Source organism: Perognathus longimembris, chromosome 13 (assembly GCF_023159225.1).
Source record: "Perognathus longimembris pacificus isolate PPM17 chromosome 13, ASM2315922v1, whole genome shotgun sequence".
Classification (NCBI taxonomy): Eukaryota; Metazoa; Chordata; class Mammalia; order Rodentia; family Heteromyidae; genus Perognathus; species Perognathus longimembris.
Window position 1 is genome coordinate 61,338,542 of NC_063173.1, and position 20,023 is coordinate 61,358,564.

General features: G+C 61.1%; 1 protein-coding gene across 2 annotated transcripts; it reads right to left on the bottom strand.

Annotated features, from left to right (window-relative positions):
- Window positions 1–548: 548 nt before the first annotated feature.
- On the bottom strand, window positions 549–11,550 carry LOC125362271 (actin, aortic smooth muscle). 2 transcript variants are annotated; one of them, XM_048361045.1, is made up of 8 exons: window positions 11,409–11,550; window positions 9,498–9,626; window positions 7,881–7,991; window positions 6,866–6,950; window positions 5,248–5,406; window positions 4,093–4,281; window positions 1,982–2,163; window positions 549–773 (listed from the first exon to the last, which is right to left on the bottom strand). In XM_048361045.1, exons 1-8 carry the CDS (start codon window positions 11,523–11,525, stop codon window positions 630–632), a joined length of 1,116 nt encoding a protein of 371 aa, XP_048217002.1. In that variant the 5' UTR covers window positions 11,526–11,550; the 3' UTR covers window positions 549–629. The 2 variants fall into 2 exon arrangements, with proteins under 2 accessions (XP_048217002.1, XP_048217001.1); XM_048361044.1 differs by lacking the exon at window positions 9,498–9,626.
- Window positions 11,551–20,023: the final 8,473 nt, after the last annotated feature.

Here is a 20,023-nt window from a genome sequence, read left to right on the forward strand (position 1 = left end):
AGTGCTCGCCTCCAGGGCTGCCACACGTCTGGCAGGAGTCGTGGCATCGTGCTGCTGTCCGCGGCTTTAGGAGTGGGAGGTCCTGTGCCAGCCATGACTCTCCCACCCCACTGGGTGACTCAGACCCTCGCGCCTCCCCTGGCCATCCTGGCCCTGAATCCAGCCTTGAGCTGGCAGGCAGGTGCCCAGGCCCCAGAGCTGGGAGCTCAACCAACCCTGGTTCCTGACCTGGGCTGCCGCGTTTTGTTCAAACGGCAGGAAACAAGTGGGGCCACTGTGGGTGGGCAGCGTCTGCCCTACCATCAAGTTCCTGGGGAGGAGTCAGGCTGAAGCTGACTCCGGTGTGTGGACGGCAGCTGGAGATTCTTGTTACGCAGCTGTGCGGAGCCGTCCTAATGCTCAGGGCCAGCAGCACCACGACCTGCAGTCACACAGGACGTGTCGGGAAGGGGGCGCAGGAAGGGGGCGCGAGGCGGAGTGAGGGCCGAGGCGGCCAGAAATCATCCCTTTTATTGTGCTCTGGAGCGGGGCGGTGCCGGAGCTTCTCCTGCCCGCGATGGAGCTGGGCCAGCGGGCCGCGCCGGGCTGTGTGCGGTGCCGGGGCGCGGGCGACGGCCCCGGAGCCCGGCTCAGAAGCTCCTCCTGCTGACGATGGAGGCGCCCATTTCCTCATACTCACTCCTGGTCACCCACATGTCCTTGAACGTGGAGAGCGAGCACAGGATGGAGCCGCCCGTCCAGGCACCGGTCTTGGCGTAGGGGGAGATGGCCACCTGTGGGGGGGAGGGGGGGAAGGGGAGGAGTAGTGAGGGAGAGGAGAAGGGGTGAGGGGAGGAAGAGGGGTGTGGGGAGGACGGAGAGGCAAAGAGGAGGGGTGCAGGGAGGAGGGAGGGGAGGAGAAGGGAGGGAGGAAAGTGGGGTGATCGGAGGAGGGGGAGGGGAGGAGGGAGAGTGTAGAGGAGGAGGGGGAGGAGGGAGGGGAGGGTGAGAGGAGAAGGGGGAGGGGTCCAGGGGCAAGGAGGTGCCGGGGAGGTGGGGGGGAGGGGAGGGGGAAGGGAGGGACGTCCGGGAGGGCAGGAGAGGGGGCGGGGTGGGGGGGGAGAAACCAACATCTGGGCTCTGCTGTGAGTGGCAGCAGCGCCCACCTCTGCCACGGCGCGTGGTCTCCAGGGAGGCCCCGGGCAGGGGTGAGGAGGTGGCCGCCCTCCCCCCACCGCCCCCCCGTGGAGCGCTCGAGGCCAGCACTCAAGGCCACCCTGGCCTGTGCGCTGCGTACGGACAGGCACGGTGAGCCGGCCAGGCGCCGCCAGCACCGGGGACCCCGGGGACCCCGCTTCTGCAGACAGAGCCGAAGGCCCAGCTTGCTCTCTGCCTCCTCCTGAACCGCGGCCTGTCCCGGGGCCACTCAAGCGCACGCCCCAGTGGCACGCCCAGCCCCCCTTCCTCCCCCCCCACCCTCCCCCACCGGGCCGCAGAGCACACAACCGGGCGCGGGGAGGGAGAGCCTGGGCCCACCATCGGGTCCGGCCCAGAGCCCTGCACAGCGAAGCCCAGGGAGCGGGGAGGGCAGGTCCCCAGGGAGCGGGGAGGGCAGGTCCCCAGGGAGCGGGGAGGGCAGGTCCCCAGGGAGCGGGGAGGGCAGGTCCCCAGGGAGCGGGGAGGGCAGGTCCCCAGGGAGTTGGGGAGGGCAGGCCCCCAGGGAGCGGGGAGGGGGAAGGGGCTGTGCTTCCTGAAGTGCTGGATGGCAGGCGTTCGTCTCCGTGCAAGCGTGTGCGTGGACGCCCCCAGCCCACGGCGCTCTAGCGGAGCCCTCGGAGGGGCTGCAGAGGGGCTGCGGGGCTGCGGAGGGGCTGCAGAGGGGCTGCAGGGCTGCGGAGGGGCGGAGGGTTCTGCGGAGGGGCGGAGGGGCTGCGGAGGGGGCGGAGGGGCTGCGGAGGGGCTGCGGAGGGGCGGAGGGGCGGCGGAGGGGCACCGGGCGCACCTTCACGGTGAAGTAACTGCAGGCCAGCCGGACGACTTCGTTCTGCAACCTTTGTTTCAGGCCAGGGAGGCAGCTGGTGCCTCCAGATAGCACAATGTGGCCCAGGAGGGCGTTCCAGAAGTTTCTGTCACAGGAGGTGATGGAGCGGATGGTGAACATGTGGATTCCCTGGCTGTTTCTACCTGTGCGGGGGTGAGGGGGAGGGAGCGCTGGTTGGAGGGGGGAGGAGGAGGGGGAGGAGGAGGAGGAGGAGGGAGGAGGGCACTGGCCCCGGAGGCCCCGGGCCTGGACTCCTCCCTCGGGCGGGGGCACTAGGCCGCAGAAACTCCCGCGCAGGCCGCCCGGGTGCCAGTCGTGGCGACCGGCAGCGCCCTCTGCCGGGCCTCAGGGTCACAGCCCGTGGCCGGCCCGGTGCCACGGCAGGACTCCACCCATCAAGGCCGAGTCCGTGCTCGTGGACTCGCCCGCCTGGGCGCCGTGGCTGCCCGCCCCCCTCGGGGATGGCAGCCTGGAGCAGAGGGCAGGGTTAGGGGCGTGGGCCGCAGGTGATTCTTAGCACTCACCTCCCACCCCAGGGGCTGCGAGCCAAGACCCCCCCCGCCTGGCGCATTTCGGCCTCCCATCGTCGCTGGGCGGGCGGGCATGTGCCGCCATGCCAGCTCCCCTCTGCGGAGACAGAACTGTCACACGCTGTCCTGACAGGGCTGGCCTTGAACCGCGATCCTCCCCGGTCAGGCTCCCAAGAAGCTGGGATGGCAGGCGTGAGCCGCTGAGGACTTAGTCAACTCAACGCTCATTCAGCGCCTCTACACACAGCTGACTTTTAAAGCTCCTCCCAAACCTATGGTGTTTTCTGCTTTGAGTATCGTGATGGCCTGTGCCAGTCCTGGGGCTTGAACTCAGGGCCTGGATACTGCCCGAAGCTCTTTGATTCTCACTGAAGATCTGTGCTCCTCCGCGGAGCCGCAGCTCCACTTCTGGCTTTCTGCTGGCTCGTTGGAGATGAGCGTCTCACACACGTTCCTGCCCGGGCTGGCTCTGAACCGCCATCCTCAGGCCTCGGCCTCCTGAGGAGCCGGGATGACAGGCGCGAGCCGCAGCCCTTCAGCTCGGATGTCACAGTTTTTATATTTCAAATTATTTTGTTGAGTAAACGGGGTTACAAATACAATATGCCCACTCTATGCAAAGATTTATTACATGTAAATTAGGCCAAGCATGGTAAGTACATAAGTTAAAATACATCGTTTCAAAAACAAAATTTGTGTGATTTGCCGATTGTCTCCCTTTAACTTTGTGAAAAATCTGCATACCCCGAGAGAGTACATAATAACCGCTGGGTTCTGGTGCTCACGCCCGCAATCCCAGCAGCTCCTCGGGAGGGTCACGCCTGCAATCCCAGCTACTGGGGAGGCCGGGATCTGAAGGTTGCAGTCTAAAGCCAGCCCCGGCAGGAAAGTCTACCAGACTCTTATCTTCAATTAGCCACCAAAAAGCTGGAAGTGGAACTGTGGTTGAAGTGGTTGAGCACCAGCCTTGAGTGGAAAAGCTCGGGGACAGTGCCCAGGCCTGAGTTCAAGCCCCAGGACCAACACGCACACACACGCACACACACGCACACACACATGCACACACACGCATACACACACATGCACACACACGCATACACACGCAGCAAATGATGCCCGGAAAACAAAGTTTAAGTGGGACGGTAAAGAGAAGCCTTGGCATTTGCGGGAAGGAGGCAAGTCTGTGGCCCGGGCTCATTACGGGAAAAGCAGATCCCACCTTCCCAGGGGCTGAGCGCTGCGTTCTGAGCATGCGCAGCTCGCCCCCAGGGGCTGCCCCTGGCGCCCAGGCGGCTGCGACCCCTCACCCGGGGAGCCCCCTGCAGCCCGGGCGCCGCGGGTCGCGCTGGCAGCCGGCGCAGGAAGGGCCGTGCCGGGCTCTGGAGATGGGGTCTCCTCACGTAGTCCCCGCCAGCCTCCGGGGCACGACCCTCCTGCCTGTCTCCTGCCTCCCTGCTCCCTGAGCGCGCTGAAGTGGAGGCCGACGGGCACCTCCCCTCTCGGGCCCCCGCCAGCGCCTGCTTCCTGAAGGCGGAGGCTCACCTAGCAGGCTGGTCTGGAAAAGGGCCTCGGGGCACAGGAAGGCCTCGCGGGCCAGGCTGACCTCCCGGCCGTCGGGCAGCTGGAAGGCCTGCTGGTCCCGAGACGCCAGGGTGTCCTCCTTCTCCTTGTCCAAGTCCTCCGCCACGTAGCAGCACTTCTCCTTCATGTCCCGGACGCACTCGCGGTCAGCTGCGGGGCCGGGGGGGGCGGGGCGTGAGGGCCAAGTGGGTCGTCCACTCCAGGGCGGCCGGGGCGGGGGTGGGGCCGGGGCGGGGCCAAGCCGGCCATCCACTCCAGGGCAGGCGGGGCGGGGTGGGGCCGGGGCGGGGCCAAGCCGGCCGTCCACTCCAGGGCAGGCGGGGCGGGGCCAAGCCGGCCATCCACTCCAGGGCAGGCGGGGCGGGGTGGGGCCGGGGCGGGGCCAAGCCGGCCGTCCACTCCAGGGCGGCCTGGGCGGGGTGGGGCCGGGGCGGGGCCAAGCCGGCCGTCCACTCCAGGGCGACTGGGGCGGGACCAGGGCGGGGCCAAGCCGGCCGTCCACTCCAGGGCGACTGGGGCGGGGCCGGGGCAGGACCAGGGCGGGGCCAAGCCGGCCGTCCACTCCAGTGCGGCCAGGGCGGGGCAGGGGCGGGGTCAAGCCGGCCATCCACTCCAGGGCAGCCGGGGCGGGGCCGGGATGGAGAAGGGCAGGGCTTGTGCGCACGCAGTGGGAGGCTGACTTCCGCCAGGCCGCACGGCGCAGGTCCATCTCTGTCCAGTGCTCTGCCAGCCCCGGATGCTCGGCATTGGCCACTCCCACCCGCCCCGGCCTGCTGGCCTGCACCGAGCCTCTCCCCCTGCAGCCCCGGATGCTCGGGGTTGGCCACGCCCACCCGCCCCGGCCGGCACCCAGCCTCTCCCTTTCCACCTGCCCTGGGCTTTGGGGTGCCATCAGAGTCCCCTCTCCTCTGTCCTTTACCAAGCGGCTGGAGTTGGGCGGAGTCTTTGTCTTCTTGGGCCCTTCCTCCCGTCCGCTGCAGGACCACCGCCCTCACCATCCTCAAAATCTCCGTGACCGGTCCTCGGCTTTACCAACCGAGGCGCAGGCGGAAGCACCCACGGGCAAACTCAGCGCCAGCACTGCCTAGAGGTTCGCGGAGAGCAGCGGCTCCCTACCTGTGCCCAGGAGTAAGTTCCCTCTGTCCAGCAGCCGCATGAGGTAGAAGGTCAGGTCCTGGCCAGCGACGTCCAGCTTGGTGGTGGAGTGATGCAAAGGACAGCCATCAATGACAGGCACAAAGTAGGTCATTCCCTCTCCAGATTCAATGGTCGTTCCTAGATCAGAGAACATGCCGGCGTCACGACGCAAGGTGCACGCGTTCCTCGTCAGGGGTCAGGACGTCTGTGGGAGGGAAAGGAGCGGGGAGGGTCAAGGGTCAGCCTCCTCCTCCCGGGGCAGGGCACAACGCCGAGCACTTTGGGACGGATGCCTGTCGATCCTACTAAGCCAGGTAGAAGAGCACCTGCCCAGCCAGCAGAAATCCTGAGTTCAAACCCCAGCACAGTGTGTGTGTGTGTGTGTGTGTGTGAGAGAGAGAGAGAGAGAGAGAGAGAGAGAGAGAGAGAGAGAGAGAGACCAGCCATTTCCCATCCAGCTCTTTACCCTGAAGAGAGCTTCCATCCACAAGAAGACTTGCACACAAATGGCCCTGGCAGGGCTATTCATAACAGCCCAAACTGGAAAAGACCCAAATATCCATTCATCAGTGGATAAATAGACAAAGTGCCGGGCGCTCACACATGGAGCCTACTCAGCTATAAGCGAGAATGAACTATGGAGGCAAATACCATTCGTCGGACATGTCTGCCAACCATTGTGCAGATTGAAAACAGGCACAAAAAGAGTCCTTACATCTCGGTTCCATTTATACAAAATTCTAAAGATGCGAACACACGTATCCGCACCGGCTGATGGTTCTCCGGGGACAGAGGAGGGGTGCAGAATGGGACACTGGTTCTGGTGAGTTTGTAGTGCATTCAGGGTCAGAAAGAGTCGGCCACACAGCCCTGACGTGCGTGCGTGCGTGTGTGTGCGAGTGTGCGTGTGTGTGCGAGTGTGTGTGTTCGTCTATAAGTAGTAAGGACAAAGGAGTTGCCTTTCAACGCCATTTATGAATACATGTCACTCCTTTCAACGTTCTCACCCATCTTAGGCTTGGGTGTTTTACTCTGGCAACCACGCCTAAGCAAAGCCAGTAAAGATGAGCGCTCGGCTGGGCACCGGTGGATCATGCCTGTGATCCCAGATCTTCACGAGCCTGGCATGAGGCTCACGGTTTGAAAGTAGTCTGGGCGAAAATTATGAGATTCTTATCTCAAGTGGTAGAGCATCTGCCTTGAGTGAAAAAGCAAAGGGACAGTGCCCGGTGCCCAAGCCCTGAGACCAAGTCCCAGTACTGGCACAAAAAAGGAGAACGAGGGAGGGGAACAGGAGGAGGAGGAGGAGGGGAGAAGGGGGAGAAGGGGGGAGGAGAAGGAAGAAGAGATAGAAGAGGAGGAGATGGAGGAGGAGAAGGAGGAGGAGGAGGGGAAGGCAAGGGGGAGGAGGAGGAGGAGGTGGTGGAGGGGGAGGGGATGGAGGAGGAGGAGGGGTCAGCACCGTGCTCAGCTCTGGGGGCGTCTGCTCAGCTGGGAGGGAGGGAGGAAGGAGTGGGGATGCGTGGGGGGGGGACAGGGCTGTGGGGAGGTGGAGGGAGGCGCCGGGTGGCGTGGCCCCCCGGGTCGGGCCGCTCACCGGAGGTCTGGCCCGAGGAGTACATGGACAGAACTCCCTGATTGGCCAGGTGCAGGGCAGGCACCCTGAAGGTTTCGAACAGGATCTAGGAGAAACATGGACGGCTGGCAGCCCGGCCGGCCCAGAGCGGGTGGGGGCTCTGCCCGCTGCCCAGGCTCCCCACGGGCGCCCGGCCGTGGCCACGGCCCTCACGCGCCCCCCCCCCCCAGGCCAGGGCCTCGGGCCTCGGACCCCGGCCAGACTCTGCCCCCAGATCCCGCGCTAGCACTCCCCGTGTGGACAACCAGCTCACAGGCTCGCACGCCCGCTGCCTGCCTCCCCAAGACTGGCCTTAGTGTGCAGCCGCGGAGCGCCGCCCCGCTGGGGGGAAGGGGCGGGAGGCAGGCCCACGGCCCTCCCCCCCCCCCGGGTGGACCGAGGCACCCGCGGCTGGAGTGCTGCCGCCCGTCTGGGCCTGTGCTGCCCTGCGTGGGCGTGCACTGGGGACACTCGAGCCCGGCTGGGGAGCGCAGGTGGTCGGCGCGAGGGCGCTGCGGGCGGGCGTCTTGCAGCCTTCACCCCCGGCCTCCGGCCTCCGCCATCGAGGCCTTCGGGCCTCTGGCTGGACAGAGAGGCGGTTTCAGGGCCTGCCCGGGCATCTCTAGAGGCTCATGGCAGGAGTCGCCACCGGGCCCCGGGCAGGCTGGGCCAGATGGACGGATGAGCCCTGTGCCCCGCTGAGAGGTCCTCGTCCACACTGGGAGACGCTGAGCATTGTGGGGAAACCGTGGGCAGCTGAAGCCCCCATAGCCGCCCCTCCAAGGACCAAGGAGACGGGTGGGCGCTAGACACCGCGGCCCAGGCCTGTGACCGGCTCCACCCTCTTCTCGGCCACCCATGGACCCATGCGATCCATGACCCTCCCCTCCCTGGCCAGCAGGGCCTGTGGGAGCCACCAGGGCCCCAACGTCAGTCAGAGTCCCCAGGGACGCGCCAACAGGACACTCGGCCCCTCGCCCTCCCCCAGCCCTGTTACCTGAGATGTCGTGGCTTTGACTGATACAGGGTTTAAAGGTGGCTCTGTCAGCATCAGAGGCTGGAGCTTGGGGTTGCTGTGGAGCACGCGGTAGAAGGAGTAATGCCAGATCTGGAAGAGAGAGGGCAGGGTGGCCACCAGTGAGAGGGGAGAGGAGCCGGCTCCACAGCCAGGTGCCCTTGTCCATCCATCCCCCCACCCATCCATCTGCCCATCCACCCACCCACCCGTCCTCCACCTGCCCACACACCCATCCACCCACCCATCCGCCCACCCACCCATCCTTCATCTGCCCACCCATCCACCCATCCATCTGCCCATCCACCCACCCATCCGTCCACCCACCCATCCGTCCACCCACCCATCCGCCCACCCACCCACCCGTCCTTTACCTGCCCACCCATCCACCCACCCACCCATCCATCCACCCATCCACTCATCCATCTAACCACCCACCCATCCATCCATCCGCTCATCCATCTAACCACCCCTTACACCATTACTATCCATCCACTCATCCATCTAACCAGCCATCCATCCGTCTACTCATCCATCTAACCACCCACTACCATTCATCCATCCACTCATCTATCATCCATCCTTCCATCCACCCACTCATCCATTTAACCACCCATCTCCATCCATTTATCCACTATCCATCCATCTACCCACCCATCCATCCACTCATCCATCTAACCACCCATTTACCCATCCATCCACCCATGTGTCTGTCATCTCTGTATCTGCATGTCTATTGTCTACCTACATCTATGTGTCATCTCTGTATCTAGCTACATATCTACCATATATCATCTCTCTGTATCTATTACCTATCATCTACTGCATCTGTCACCTATATTTTCATCATCTCTATCACATATTGTTTATGTGTATCTACCTTTTTTGTCATCTAAGCTATCTATCTGTCTATCTGTCTGTCTGTCTACCTAAAACAGGCAGTGTAAATCCTATGATTCTATAGACAATGATTCAACCAGCAAGGGTCAGAAATTTCCCTAGGGAACACTGTGAGATGCAGAAGAAGGGCTCGCGCTCTGGGTCTGGTGGGTGAGACCACCCAGGGTGCCATCTGGAGGGACTGGGAGCTAAGAGAGGCAACAGAGTGCGGGGTTCTGGTGGCCCCCATCCTCGGCGTGAGGTGGTGGGGGCTGGGTGCCCTGCGGGAGCCGTGGCCCACCTTCCCCAGGTCACCCCTGCCCCCCCACCTTCCCCAGGTCACCCCTGCCCCCCCACCTTCTCCAGGTCACCCCTGCCCCCCCACCTTCCCCAGGTCACCCCTGCCCCCCCACCTTCCCCAGGTCACCCCTGCCCCCCCACCTTCCCCAGGTCATCCCTGCCCCCCCACCTTCCCCAGGTCACCCCTGCCCCCCCACCTTCTCCAGGTCACCCCTGCCCCCCCACCTTCCCCAGGTCATCCCTGCCCCCCCACCTTCCCCAGGTTACCCCTGCCCCCCCACCTTCCCCAGGTCACCCCTGCCCCCCCACCTTCCCCAGGTCACCCCTGCCCCTCCACCTTCCCCAGGTCACCCCTGCCCCCCCACCTTCCCCAGGTCACCCCTGCCCCCCCCACCTTCCCCAGGTATGACCCCCCCCCACCTTCTCCAGGTCATCCCAGTTGTGGACGGCTCCCCGGACGACAGGGTAGTGCAGCCTGAGTCTCTCCATATTCTGATAGACCTCTTGACCAATAAATGAATCCTTCTTCTCCAACCCCACCAGGACTTTCTGAAAAACACAGGCTGCGGTGTGTGGCCTTCAGAGGCCACTGGGGCTGCCCTGCCTGCCCTTCACTTTCCTGTGACAGAATGCCAGGCAGCTATGGGCGGCTGGCCCCTCTGCAACCTGAACATGGTTCCAACGGGTGCCAGTGGCTCAGGCCTGGCATCCTAGCCACGCAGGAGGCTGGATCCGAGGATCTCAGTGCAAAGCCAGCCCCAGCAGAAAAGTCCCTGCAGGTGGACTCTCATCTCCAATTAACCTCTCAAAAACCTCAAGTGACACTGTGGCTCCGAGTGGTGGAGCGCCAGCCTTGAGCAAAAGAGCTCAGGGACAGCGCCCGGGCCCTGTGTTCGAGCCCTACAGCCGACAAAAGAAAGAGAAAAAGCAAAAAAAAAAAAAAAAAAAAGCGTTTAGTGCATAGCCGGCAGGCTAAAATGTCTCTTTCCCGCTCTGTGGATGGGAAAGGAGGCCGCGTAGAGGGGCGATTCTGTGGGAAGGCGTGGGGTGGGCGGGTCTCTGGCTTGCTTCTGCGCCTGGCTGGGGAAGGGGCTGCTCCTGGTTTTGAGCAAGACAAGCCATGCAGATTAGCTCTTCCTATCAACTGGCCTAGGTGTGAATGGATCTCCCAAGATGAAGGTCAGGATTAAAGGTGAAAGAATTGGAGTAGAGTTGCCTGCCCCTCTGGGGCAGAGTCTCCAGGCCGGCGTGGGTGCCTGAGCCCCAGTGCGGGAGGCAGGGCCCCCTGGACGCCCCCCCCCCGAGGATGAGGAACAATGGCCTCACAGCTAGCGGGGGCCTTTCCCTTCCAATTCCCCACACACCAGCCCTGCAGGACAATGTGGCTGTGCTTCAGAGGGACTAGAAGTAGAACTGGTGACAGCTTTGAGAGTAAGAAGAACAAAGAGAGAAACGCAAGGAGCCAAGCGCAGGGAGGGTGTAGAGGGCACCGTGGGTGCCCAAGGCAGGGGGAAGGGGGCATCTCGGGCTCCTGCTGATGAGGCTGGAGCTGGCGCAAAAGCCACGGGGCTCCGAAGCAGGAAAACACCAGATGGCCTGCCAACGCCAGAGTCCGCTCCAGACTCTGAAGGAGTCCGTGAGGGTTGCTGGAGGCCTCCCAGAGAGGGGCTCTTTGTGACACCATGGTCCTGGGCCAGAAAGACCATCCCAAGTACCAGATAAACCACCACCCCCAACATGGGGTGGGGGCAGAGCCCAGTGAGCAGAAATCCGCATGCTTCCGTCCAGCAGCACTAGGGAGCGATAGAGAGCTGGAAAACAAAGGCCCTTGCTGGGCACCAGGGAGTCCCCCCTGTAATCCCAGCTGCTCGGGGCGGGGGGGGCCCCTGATCTGGGAAGCTCCGTGCCTCCATTTCAACGGAAACTCCCAACACCCCACTTGCTCCCCGCAGCGGCCGCCTCCTCCCGGCCACTCCCACCCCGACTCTCCCGGCCCCGGCTGGTCTACAGGGGGGCCCTCCGGCCTCACAATGGCAGGAACAGCCCCTCCCATGAGCCCACTTTCAAACGGGCAGCCCCTTCCCCGTGTTCCCCCAAGGAAATGGTAATGTGTGGCCCCAGCCTGCTCCCCCAAGATGGGGGAGCATCACACACAGGACGCAGCCAGCCACCCGGCTTCCCGTGGGGTCAGGGGGTGAGCCTAATCCACAGCCCAGTCCTCGCCCCAACCCGTCCGGTGCGCGGAGGCTCTGGGGTGGGCCTGGCCCGACCAGATGCATGGGATAGCCAGCATGGCCCCCCCTTCCCAGGGGAGGGCGCCCCCTCACTCACGTCATGCCGGAACGTCCCAAGGATGGTGGGGAACACGTTCAGTGGGTCCTTGGACCCTGCGAAGCCCACTTTGCTGAAGCCAGAGCCGTAGTCGCAGACAATGGGCACCCCGTCCATGGCCGCGGCGGGGCAGGGCTGCGGGAGAGACGCGCGGTCACCCGTGGCGCCGGGCCTCACGCGGACCCTGGGCGTGGTTGGGTCAGAGCCCAGGCTGGGGACACAGCCAGGGCATGGCTCCGCGCCCCAAGTGGGCCCAGGGCTGGGGGGCTGGTAAGGGGCTTCCCCGCGAGGCTGCCCTGGGGCAGGGGCTGGGGCGGCTCCCAGGCAGGGCCTCGCCCCATACCGGAGGGGCCAGCGGGAGACCCCGAGGTGTGGCAGCCCCTGCGGGCTCAGCGGCCCCCGCCCCAGCCCGGACGCTGCCTCTCTGCGCTCCCGCTTCTCCCCATTGCCTTTTCTGGGCCGGGTCCCCTTGTTCCCGCGGGCTCGGAAGCCATGCAGAGACAGCGGGGAGGGAGCCGCTGTCCCCTCTGCCCCCTCTGCCCCCATCCCCAGCGACTGCTCCACTTGCCATGGACACATTTTTAAAATTCCAAATGAATACATCTATTTCTGAATACTGTGCCTTCATTAAAGCTTGCCCATGACAACTGCCGCCAGCATCTTGAGAGAGGTTTTCGCAGAGCTTGGGGAGGGAGCCACCGTGTGTCCGCACTGTGGGGTGCACAGAGCTGCCCAGGAAGCCGGCGGCACACAGACGAGCTCGGGAGAAGACCCAGCAGGCCAAGCTGGACGGCCAGCCCAGACCTCCCGACTCCCGCAGATGACTCCTCCAAGCCAGCCCCATCCCAGGAAGAAGGAGCAGCCTGTCCACATCAGTCCTGCCCCATTGTATGCTCTGCAAAATCCATCTGTCCATCCGTCCGTCCATCCACCCATCTGTCTGTCCATCCACCCATCCATCCATGTGTCGATCCACCAATGTCAGTCCATCCATACATTCATCCATCTATCCATCCACCTTCCTACTCACCTATTCATGCATCTGTCCATTAACCTATCTGCCCATCTATCCATCTGTCCATCCATCCATCCATCCACCCATCTGTCCATCCATCTGTCTGTCCATCCGTCCATCTGTCCATCCATCCACCCATCTGTCCATCCATCTGTCCGTCCATCCACCCATCTGTCCATCCATCCGTTGATCCACCAATGTCAGTCTATCCATCCGTCCTCCCATCCATTCATCCATCTATCTATCCATCCACCTTCCCACTCACCTATTCATCCATCTATCCATTAACCTATCTACCCATCTATCCGTCTGTCCATCCATCCATCTACCTTCCCACTCATCCATCCATCTATCCATTAATCCCCCCACCCACTCATCCATCCATTTATCCATTCACACATCCATCCATCTATCCACCCAATCATCCACCTGTCCACCCATCCATCTTTCATCCAACCACCCACCCACTTATTCATCCATCCATTGATCCTATCCTATAATCCATCTTCCGGTCTATCCACCCATCCATCCATTTATGCAGTCATCATTCATCCATTCATACACCCAACCACCCATCCATCCTTCATCTATCCATCCTTCCTTCCATCTATATACCCATTCACCCATTCATTAAAGCTGTCTATCTACCTACCTATCTACCATCTATCTACCTATCCATCTGTCCAATATATCCATTCATTTTAAATCCTGTCTGTCTAGAGCTGTGAGGAGATACCCTGCCTTCATGAGCCCACGTGTGCCAACTCCTGGCCTGCTTGAGCCATGTAGCTACAAAGTTGCAGTGCAGCCTCAGGCTTTGTAAACTGTAAAGTGCCATAAGTACTCAGGAGAAACATAGCATAATGATTACATAAAGGAGTCATTCTATGGTGTTCTGGGCACTCTGAATTCCCCAAAATGGGAGAAGTGTAGGAGGGGGCTGTTGGAGAAGCTTCAAAAGGAAAATAAACCAGTAGGCTGAAGTATTCATAGAGCTTTGTGAGCTCCAGGATGGATGAATGGATGGACAGTATTGTACATGAAGGGATGGAGGGCTGGGTGGATAATGGATGGATGGAAGGATGGTGGGTGGGTGGGTGAGTAGATGGATGGAAGGATGATAGATGGATGGACAGGTGGATGGATGGATGGGTAGATGGACAGGTGGATGGATGGTGGGTGGGTGGATAGATGGTTGTACATATAGATAAATGGATGGGTGGGCAGGTGGGTGGATGAATGGAGACAGAAGATAGATGGTGAGGAAGATGAGATAGATCAGAGAGCGAGAGAGAGGACACAGATGGGTGGATAAACAGATGGATGGACCGAGTGGATGGTGGGTAGATACAGGGCCATTTCTACTCTGGGTCTCTCTGCCTCTCTGCATGTGAACAGTTCTTTCCCCACCTAGAGGCATCTATAGTTGAGGACTGTATCTTGACATGACACTGCTATCGGTGCAACTTCCCCCAATCCTGGCACCCTTCATAGCCTGAAAGACTTCAACCCTGCACGGGGCATTGAATACTAACTCACATCATCACATCCAACTCACTGGAGGTCTTGGCTTTGGACTAAGCACCCACAGTGGCCCAAGAGTGGGCTAAATACAAAGGGGAGGGCTGGGGATATAGCCTAGTGGCAAGAGTGCCTGCCTCGGATACACGAGGCCTTAGGTTCGATTCCCCAGCACCACATATACAGAAAACGGCCAGAAGCAGCGCTGTGGCTCAAGTGGCAGAGTGCTAGCCTTGAGCGGGAAGAAGCCAGGGACAGTGCTCAGGCCCTGAGTCCAAGGCCCAGGACTGGCAAAAAAAAAAAAAAAAAAATACAAAGGGGAGCCCCTTTTGCCAAGGACCCTCACCCTGTGAGAAAAGCTGTTATCTCTAGAGGCAACAGGAGACAGTAATGTTGATTTTCCTAACTTGTAGTTTTCTTTTTGCTAAAGGAAGGTCTTTCATGATGAAGTCTCCTCTGCTTCAGTCCTAACCAGCTTTAATCCCTTAATCCCTGCAAACAGCAACCTGAATTAGTCCTCAGTGACTTTCCTATTGTTCTGTCTACCCACTCCTCCTGGGAAATGAACAGTTTGCTTACGGCTGCTCAGTTTCTGCCCATAAAACCAGCCTGCCGGCCTGTGGCCCACACTTCCAATCCTAGCTACTCAGGGGAAGGCCACGGTTCAAAGCCAGCCCAGAAAGAAAGTTTAAGAGATTCCACCTCCAAACTAACCTGCAAAAAGCAGAGCTAAAGGCATGGCTCAAGCAAGCAAGCTGAGCCAGCAGGAGGCCCTGCAGGAGAGAAGCGAGGAGAGAAAGAGAAGAACAAAAGAATGACAGCAACGTAAACCGGGCCGCGTGGGGCCGGGCACCAGTGGGCAGAGGGGGGTGGAGGGTGAAGGCCGCTCGCGCGTGTGCCCGTGTGAAAGTGGACTGGCAGAGAGGGCGGGAGGAGGAAGAGTGGGGGGAGGGGTGGGGCTGATCAAGACCAAAGGACCAACAGCTGCGCATCTCCCTCGGCCCCACACGCCTCCCACACCAGCGACCTCCAGGACAGAGCTGGAACAGCAGACACGACTAGGAAATGGTTGCAATGTCTGAGCCCAAGGTTGACCCATAACTGCCCAGAGCCTCCGCGGGGCCAGTAGCTCCGCTTATTGAAGCAGAACACAGCCAGGCTCATGGTTCACGACTGATCGCTGGCCCTGTGCCTCCGCGGTTCAGCTGAGTGGCTGCCAGCATGTGGCCCACAAAGCCTAGAACATTCCACGTGGCCCCTACAGAGCAAGCGTGACAATCCTCATCTAGGCCTAATGTTTATCACATTCAGCAAGAGTTCCCTTAGTGCGAACCTCAGCCAAGCAGAATCTGCATCCCTGTGGTTTTAACACAAAAACAAAACCAACAGTGCAGCTGGGCACCGGTGCTCACACCTGTAACCCCAGCTTCTCAGGAGGCTCAGATCTGAAGATTGTGGTTTGAAGCCAGCCTGGGCAGGAAAGCCCATGAGACTCTCATCTCCAGGTGATCAACAAAAATCCAAAGTGGAGCTGTGGCTCAAATGGTAGAGTGCCAGCCTTCAGCCCAAAGCCTTAGGGATAGCGCCCAGGCCCTGAGTTCAAGCTCCAGGACTGACACAAAATACACACAAGTCACAGTGCTCAGCCCCCAGCCTGGATGCTCTGAATGTCAAGTGCAGGGTCTGAGGGGCAGTGATCCCACTGGCGAGCTGAGGCCCGGGGCTCCAAGGCAAGACAAACAACTGTAGCAAGAAAGTCAAGTGTGATTACTTAGGACTGGCATGGCGGTACACACCTGTAATCTCAGCAACTCAGGAAGGAGGAGGAGGAGGAGGAGGCCCACGCCAGCCCATGCACAAGTGCAGGACTGGATCTGAAAATAAAGCAGTTACAGGTTGGGGTGTGGTCCAAGCGGTCGAGCACCTGCCCAGCAGGTGTCAAAGCATCAGGCCCTGAGCTCAAGCCCTACGATCACACACACACACACACACACACACACACACACACACACTTAAAATTCCGGTGTGGTGGTTGGTCAGTGGTTCCTGAAGTGCAGCCCTCTAGGGAGGGCCCATCAAGTCATTCTGCACTTAACTCACTCTGCCTTGAGCAGAATGTGGCCAAGGCCAAGGCCAAGGCCCTCTGGGAAACACCCAAGGTCCCTGGAGCTGAAGGTGGGCTGGGTGTGGGCAGAGAATGGAACGAAGCTCCTGCCAGGCTCCTCCAACGTATCTGCATTTACAAAAGGTGCCAGAGCGCCGGCGAGCCCATGGCGGAACACGGCGGAAGGACTGGCCTGGCGCGTGGGCTCCGCGGGAGCCAGGCCCCGCCCGCGAGGCCCTGAGGCCCAGCCTCGAGGCCAGGGCGGGGTTAGGCGGATGGAGGATTGAAGGTCAAACGTCCAGGCAGGACAGCGGCGGGGCCGTTTGGCCATTGGAAAAGCGTGAGGCCTGGGATGAGGGAGTACTCCTCCCGTGCGCTGCCCACACCCACTGTCAACCCCCACCTAACTCAAGTCACCCCGTCCGCTCACTCCCTCCGCACCCCCGACAGCCTCCAAGCCCGCAGGAAGGTTGTGCTTCACCTGTGCACCATGGGGTCCAGCCTGTCCCCCCCCCCCCCCCCGCTTCCTCCTCCATTTCCTAACCCACCGCCTGCTGTGCTGGCACCCAGGCCTGAGGGGAAAGCCAGCTGACTTCCAGTAGCCGATTCCTCCCCATGCCCCCCACCCCACCATTTTAACATCCAAGGAACTGTGTCCTCAGAGCCGGCCGATGCTGTGCACCTGACCGCCAGGCTCCGGCTCCGGAGCAGTGGCGCGGGGGCTTGCGCAGCCCCGGCATACGGTCAGCAGATGGACAAGGCCCCACCCGGTGTGGGGTCCCGGAGGTACCCCACCCATGCCGGAGGCCGAGATCCTGGCTCCACCTCCCAGGTAGCTGGGATTACAGATGGCGTCCAACCTGGATGGCAAATCTTTCCAGAGGTTTCCGGCGTTCCAGGTCCACCATGGGAATCGCTGTGGGCATCCGGGCCATGGGAAACAGAAGAGGCGGGAAGAGCGTGAGAAAGCCAACGTCCGCCCGGGAGGAAGCTGGACCTCCCAAAGCTCACCCGACCTCTGACCCCTCCCCGGCCTCCCCACCCGGCCCCCTCACCTGCATTCCTTAGGGAGAGATGGAGCAGCTGCATCTCCCGTGTGTTTGCTCAGCAATGGTTGGTTTTGCTCGAGGACATGTTACCTTCCTATCAGAAAGGGAAAGGTTCCAAGAGGTTTCAACAGTGAAGACACCTAGGCCCCACAGGAGCCTGTACGGCCCACGCCACAGGCTGGAGGCCCTCCCTCCCGCCTCCCGCCCTCCCTCCCGGCCGGCCGGCCCACAGGTCGGGCTCCTAACCGAGTCCTCGGGTCAGGGGAAGGGCGGAACGCCAGGGCCCCGACCCACCTCAGCCCTGAGGGAGACCCTGCCCTTCCGCCTCTGCAGCTGGGGCTGAGTGGGAGGGGCCGGGGCCGGCCCCCCAGGGGTCACCCACCGCACCCAACAATCGCACTGTGCTGTAACAGCTGGCCCTCTGCCCTCGCCCGCCCCGGGCAGCCTCTGCCCACGGCCCCACAGGAGGAGGAGCTTCTGGTTGGAAACCCACGGCTCCCTCTCCCACCCCTGCAAGGGGCTCCGGGGCGTGCCATGCCTCGGGACCAGGGCACGGGGGCTCCCCACCCCAGGGCTGAAGGTCTCTGCCAGTGACGGAGGCCGGGCCCCTCAGCCCGGGGCTGGCCGAGGAGGGGGCAGGGCGGGCTGGGGGGGGGGGGGAGAGGCCCCGCCCTCCACTGGGACCAGCGCTGGGGAGTTCCTCAGCTTGCCATTGGGACCCACCCTAGCACCAGACTGGAACCCTGGGGCCAGGTATGCTATCAGGTATGGCTGGGCACAGGGCACCTTGCACTCTGGGTCAAAGATAACTTCCTTTTCCATGCATGCCAGTCTTGGTTTTGCGGTTAGTATTCTTGGCATTCTGTTTTAAAATGCTTACATAACCAAAATCATTCCTTCATTTTTTGCCAGTCCTGGGGCTTGAACTCCACTGTCCCTGGCTTCTTTTTGCTCAAGGCTAGCACTCTGCCACTTTGGCTTTTTCTGTATATGTGGTGCTGAGGAATCAAACCCAGGGCTTCATGTATCCAAGGCCAGCACTCTACCACTAGGCCACATCCCCAGCCCCCATTCCTTCATTTTTAAAAGGCTTTATTAGCCAGGCACTGGTAGCTCATGCCTGCAATCTTAGTACTTGGGGAGCTGAGATTCAGAGGATCTCAGTTTGAAGCCAGCTTGGGCAGAAACCTCCATGAGATTCCATCTCCAATTAACCAGCAAGAAGCTGAGCTGGAGGTGTGGCTCAAGTGGTAGAGCACCAGCCGTGAGCAAGCAAGCTAAGCGAGAGGAGGCTCTGAGTTCAAACTCTGGCACTGGCAGAGACTTTATTTTCTTCATTCCAGTTAGTAAGACCACCTCCATTTTATATGTGGCATGAGCTGGCACCAAAACACATTTCTCTCCACTTGTGTTTTTATCTGAACCGCGCAGATGGCCCGTTCATAAACATGGATTATCCACTAATGCCTCTCAGAAATACTTTGTGGCTATTAGTGTACAACAAGTCTTCCATAGCTTTGAATTAAATTTTCATTGTAGCAGGTGCTGGTGGCTCACGCCTGTGATCCCAGCTACTCAGGAAGCTGAGATCCGAGGATCACGGTTCAAAGCCAGCACAGGCAAAATAGTCTGTACAGACTCTTGTTTTTTGTTTTGTTTTTTTTTGCCAGTCCTGGGGCTTGGACTCAGGGCCTGAGCACTGTCCCTGGCTTCTTCTTGCTCAAGGCTAGCACTCTGCCACTTGAGCCACAGTGCCACTTCTGGCCTTTTCTATGTATGTGGTGCTGAGGAATCGAACCCAGGGCTTCATGCATGCTAGGCGAGCACTCAACGGCTAAGCCACATTCCCAGCCCTCTGGTAACTCTTATCTCCAATTAGCCACAAAAAGGCAGAAGTGCAGCTGTGACTCTAGTGCTGGCCTTGAACACAAAAGCTGAAGGACAAGGCCCAGGCCCAAAGCTCAAAGCGTCAGGGCTGGCCAATAAACAAGCACACATAAATGTTACTGTTTTGTGGGGTTGGATGTGTTAGCAAGTGGCATAAAAGTCTTTACTCCCAGTTGCTTTGTGCTAGGACAGCGACAGCCCAGGCGTCCGCGGGCTCCAGTCTTGCCACCCTGCAGAGCACCTAGCACTGCCTAGCACCAGCACCGGCTTGGTACGTTCCTCTGGATTTCCCACATTGTTGGAGGACCCAGGCCCCTTAGGAGTTCCGCCTGGGGAAGGAATGTGGCTTCTGGGGGAATGGGTGTGGGCTTCATGCGGTGCTTCCAGCAATCAGTTGTGCCAACAGGGAGGAGGAGCTGCCAGCGGGGAGGTGTCCTGGACTCGGCGCCCTGCACTACCGAGTCACGGTGTTTGGGCACTAGAGCGGCAGACACGTCATCAACCCAGCAGCCCCGGCGTCCTGGGAGACCGGGCCCCTCCCATAGCGGCGCAGGGATGCGGAGCTCATGCCGCACAGCGGCCGGGACGTGGGCATCTGGGGCGGGCTCCCTTCTAGCACCCCATGGCTCCCGCTTCCCGCTGCCGTCTGTGGGATCTCCCGGTATCCGTGACCAGGGACAGCCTCCGCAATGCGCCCCAAATGCCCAGCAGGACCCACATGCTTCCTGGCACCCCGAGTCCCGGGGGGTGGGGGGGGGGAGCCCAGCCAGCTCAGGAGACAAAGCACACGGCAGTCCTCTCAAACAGGGAGAGTTTAATGAAAAGAGCTCAGCAGGAGAATCGGATCTGAAGAGAGCCTTACACTCGCCCTGGGGGGCGGGGGCTGAACAGACAGCCCTGGCGACAGCGTCTCCCCGTGGCTGGAACTCCCGGCAGGAAGGCGCCCCCTGTGGTGTGAGCCAGGGTCTGTGGGAGAAGCGGGACCTCCTGGGGAGAGGCGGGGCCGGGGAGGGGCGCACCGGCACTGAGCCTCGACCGG